Below are 4,512 nucleotides of genomic sequence, written 5' to 3' on the forward strand. Positions count from 1 at the left end.
AGCCACAGGGTGAGCCACACTGTACCTGGGTCCCAAAACAGACCCAAGCTGCAGACACTGCATGCTCATACGCATGCAGTGGTGCTGGGATCCGCCCCTGCCCTGCTGCTGCAGGGAAACCAGTGATCCCAGCAGGAGCCCTGTGGCTGCTGGGGCCAGGTGGACCCCGGTGTCCGCAGCAGGGAGCTAGGGAAAGCACAGGCAGCCCCGAAACTCCCTGCTCCCAGCAGAGCCTGGCAGACTCATGACCCTCAAAGAGCAGGGGTGCCCATGGCCCTCGCAGCGCTGAGCCCCTTGCTGGTCCCCCTGGACAAATGTGAGGCCAAAGGTGCTGAGAGGAGCCCTCTGTGAGCTCTGGGAGGGGAGCAGCAGGGAGACCTCCACTATCAGAGGTGGCTGATGCCTGCTCAGGGCCCTGGAGGCGAATCTGGGCTCGTGAGATCTCTGAGGGTCTGGGACTCTGGCAGTCAGGAAAGCAGCTCTGCAGGGCGGGCAGCACACCTGGGGCTGCAGAAGCATTTGTAAAAACTGAGGCTGCGATTGGAGGCTAATAGGCACTTGAATGAGTAAAACAATGATAAAAAACCGTTATGGAAGGAACTAGAAAAAGGTTCATCCCCCCACCCCCAAAGAGACGAATGGGGCACTCGTTTGGGTAAACCAGGGACAGGTGACAAGGACCTCAGCCCCCACTGCCCTGAGGAAGGGCCCAGAGCAGCCGCGGCTGAGTAGGGCAAGAGCGGGGGCTCCTCGAGGGGGGAGGCCCTAAGACCCCTCACATGGGTGAAGACGCACACTCCGGGGTCAGCTCCATGTCGAAGGTCAGCGACTCTGCGGGGACACAGCTGGAGGTTACCGGGCCGGTGCATGGCCGCGGCCAGGACCCCCACCAGAGCCACCAGACTCACCAAACTGCCCTCCTGCGTTGGCCTCCGCGCCCTCGCTGCTGTTGCCAAACTGCATGAGCGAGTCCAGGGTGCGCGGGGACATGGGCAGGTCGATGGTGTTGCTGAAGGAGGTGCTGTCCGAGGGAAAAGCACGGAAACCCCCAGCGTCAGGGCCCAGCCAGAACTCCCCAACCTCCCCTGTCCCCCCAATGGGCCCCAGGGCACGGCACAGCCATCCAGGCCGTGCTCCAGAGGAAAGGGGCCCCGGGAGGGGAGGGACAGGGCTGCAGCCAGGGCAGCTTCATGGCACCAGGACAGAGACCGAGCAGCGGTGGGGGAGAAACCCCACCTCAGGCGGAGCCGAGCACACAAATGCCAAGAAGCCCTTACGGGGTGACACAGATGAACTTGGTCTTCAGATAGGGAGCAGCGCCTGCGGAGGAGGGAGCAGCCCCGTCGCCAGGTGCCGGAGGGAGAACCCTGCTGTCCCCCCGTCCCTGCCCCTGCGCAGCCCCCACCTCACGGGACCCCACCACCAGGTCCACGCCGTGGCTGTGCCCTCGGGGACCAGCGCAGGATCCCGGCTGTGACAGCTCTGCCCCCAGCACCGCCCTGGAGCTGGGGCACAGAAAGTCAACGACTACCTGAGTCGGTGGCCTCGGAGTGCTCCTGGCTCTCGGAGCGGCAGTACTTCCCAAACGCCTCCTCCTTGGGGATGTCGGGGTACAGGTACACCAGGGGGGACACCAGGATGTTGGTGGCATCCATGATTTTGTAGCCCATGATGATCTCCGCGAAGGACATGTTGTTCAGCTGCTGCTTGGTGTAAGGCTCCACGGACTGGATCTGGGTCTTCCCTGCGCAAGGAAAGGAGCCTTTTGACACGGGCCAAGACACACAGGACACCCGCGTTCCCGGGGCAGAGGCAGGCTTTTCCTCAAACACTGCAGGACGAGATGGGCCTGTGGCCGTGCTCAGCCCCAGGTGTCCCACAGCGGACCATGGCAGGACAAGGATGTGTCAGGGGGTTTCAGTGCCGCGGAAAACTGTGCTGTACGGGCAGCACCTGCACAGGGGCACCCAGAGACCAGGAAAGGGCACCTGGGCTTAAAGACTCAACCAGGGGAGAGGGCTCATCGGGACACAACAAAGTGTCTTCTGAGGGGATGTTCCCATGGTCCAAGCCCCCTCCAGAGCCAGGAACGCTGGCTGAACCACAGCGGTGATGGGGGCAGAGCCAGGGCAGTGCAGGGAGAGCCACGCACCACTGATGTCCTTCTCCACCCAGGTGAAGGTGATGCCGCCCTCCTTGCTGCTCTCGCTGAAGCGCAGCAGGAAGGTGCCTGGGGGCTTGGTGCTGAGGATGGCTCGCTCCCGCTCCTTGCTGATGAACCCCATGATGTACCTGGGCGTGGGGAAGAGAGGAGAGGGTCAGGACAGTGGGGCAGCTGCTCTGCAACACAAACCCTCACAGCTCTGCAGGGCCCAGCCTGGCCACTGGCATTTTAGGAATTCCCAGCGGACAGAGAGGGGTTTCACCCCGAACCAGCCAACAGAGCCTGGACAGACAAAGCATCCCAGGAGAGCCCACCTGGACATGGCCCCCACCCTCAGGACAGGATCTGTGGACCCCCCCACGGCCCAGCCCAGGCCCAGGCTCACCCTTCGTTCCACAGCGCCAGGATGTATTTCTTCACCAAGTCGATGATGTTGTCCAGCCAGACCCAGAAGGAGAAGCCTTTTCCAGCCATGTTCTCCTAAGGAGAGGGCACAGGGGGCTGAGCACGGCTTGGAGGAAGGGAGCAACCACGGGAAGGGCTCAGGAGAGGACAAGGAGTTTTACCTTGCAGAACTTGGCCCAGGTGATCTGGCAGCCGGAATAATTCACGCCCGGCCCTGGCACAGAACAGGAGCACCAGCGTTCAGATGGAGCTGTTCCTCCACAGACCCATCCCCAGGGAGCAGCCCGAGGTTTGTGGTGTTTGGGGGAAACTGAGCCACTGGCAACTCCAGCTCCCCTTCCCAACACCACGACCTGGCTCCCATAGCACACAGCCAGCCAGCCAGCCAGCCCGAGGGACAGCAGGTACAGCAGGACGCCCACGCCGCGTTACCTAGGAGCTTCTCTGCCAGCGTGGTCAGCTGCTCGATGCTGAGCCCGCGCTTGGTGGTGGAGGAGAACTGCCAGCTCAGCACCTCCGCAACCTGGTCCCATGTCCCGATGGGGGGCTTGGTGAAGAAGTTCACGTTCTGCACAGGGGAAAACACGGCCCTGAGCAGGACACGGGGCAGGCAGGAGCGAGGCCCAGCGCTGCCACCAGTCTGCAGTTTCCCTCGGCAGCTCCTTCCCCACCTGTCGGGATGCTTCCCAGCTGCCCCCACAGAGCCCGGCCCTACCTTGGGGTTGTTGGTCAGCATGTTGTACCACAGGATGGACGCCCAGGCGTTGGGCATCTGGCAGATGTTGGAGATGACCACCACGGGCAGCGAGTGGGTCTGCAGAGACAGGACGTGACCTGGGACATCTCCCCGGGGCTCCGCTGTGCCCAGGCAGTGGCAGTCACCCACACTCACCTCCAGGTCGATCTTCAGCCCCTGGTGGTACACCTCTGTCTCGAAGGTGATGAGGTGCAGCTCCTCGGTGACTATCAGCGAGGCCTAGGGTAGACGGGGACACCGTGAGCACGCAGCAGACACCTGCCCTTGGCCTGACACGTGGCCTTAGGGCTGCTGGGTGGCCAGGGCTGGTCTGGCAGCTGCCAATGTGCCAGAGGTGCCCGTGACAGCCCTGGCTGTGCTCGGCTGCTGGACAGGAGCAGAGCTGCCATCAAAGGGCACCCAGCGCCCCCCAGCACTTACGTCGCAGTTGGCTCTGCCTCCGTTACCGCACCGCTGCTCCCGCAGGGTCTGCAGAGAGAAGGAAGAGGCTGAGGCAACACCACAGCAGCGCACAGCCCTAACAGGAGCAGCCGAGAGCTCGTGTACCCACCAGGTGCTTGAACTCTGCTGAGAGGCTGCCGTTGTTGGACTCCTCCATGTTCATGACTTTGGTGTTTGTCCCCAGGATGTTGAACTTCCGGGACCTCGAAAGGGGAAGGCACAGCGTGGCTGACAGGGCCCCCAGTGCAGGACGCTTGCCAGGATTAAAAGCAGAAGCAAGAACAAACCCAAACATTGCACTTACCCCCGAAGTGCTGCAACATCCCCGGAGTCCCTAGGAAAGGAGAGAGACACCCAGTCACGGCCACGGCCTCCCCACCCCAATGCTGGTGTTGCGGCTGGCTGCATTGCAGCATCGAGTCCCACAAACCCCTCAGGTCCCCTCAACATGGGAACAAACCCTGGGACTCAGCACTGCTCCCCACCCTCCCCTTCTACTGGAGGGGATGCCGGTCCTCGCTGCAAGGATGGAGCCCGCTCCAGGACCAGCAGCAATGCATCTCACTCTGATAACCCCACACAGCACTGCGAGACCAGGGTGCAGGACTCACTTGTCAATGCAAACTTTGATCTTCAGCTGATAGTTCAGCTCTGGAAACTTGACCAGCAACCTGCAAGGGTCAGCAGAGGCAGCGTGAGCGCCCTGCGCATACAAACAGCCCCAGTGCAGCACCCCTGGCACAGA

At 62.4% G+C, this 4,512-nt stretch overlaps 1 protein-coding gene across 1 annotated transcript; it reads right to left on the reverse strand.

Annotated features, from left to right (window-relative positions):
- Positions 1–775: 775 nt before the first annotated feature.
- Positions 776–4,438, reverse strand: STAT3 (signal transducer and activator of transcription 3 (acute-phase response factor); the record flags this gene model as incomplete). Its single annotated transcript, XM_010185272.1, has 14 exons — positions 776–831; positions 909–1,021; positions 1,278–1,320; positions 1,529–1,744; positions 2,153–2,292; positions 2,550–2,644; positions 2,731–2,783; positions 3,002–3,137; positions 3,285–3,383; positions 3,462–3,545; positions 3,747–3,794; positions 3,877–3,970; positions 4,072–4,101; positions 4,379–4,438. Coding segments are annotated over 14 exons (1,267 nt in total), but the record flags the coding sequence as incomplete, so codon positions are not given.
- Positions 4,439–4,512: the final 74 nt, after the last annotated feature.

This window comes from Mesitornis unicolor, unplaced genomic scaffold, assembly GCF_000695765.1.
Source record: "Mesitornis unicolor isolate BGI_N332 unplaced genomic scaffold, ASM69576v1 scaffold40185, whole genome shotgun sequence".
NCBI lineage: Eukaryota > Metazoa > Chordata > Aves > Mesitornithiformes > Mesitornithidae > Mesitornis > Mesitornis unicolor.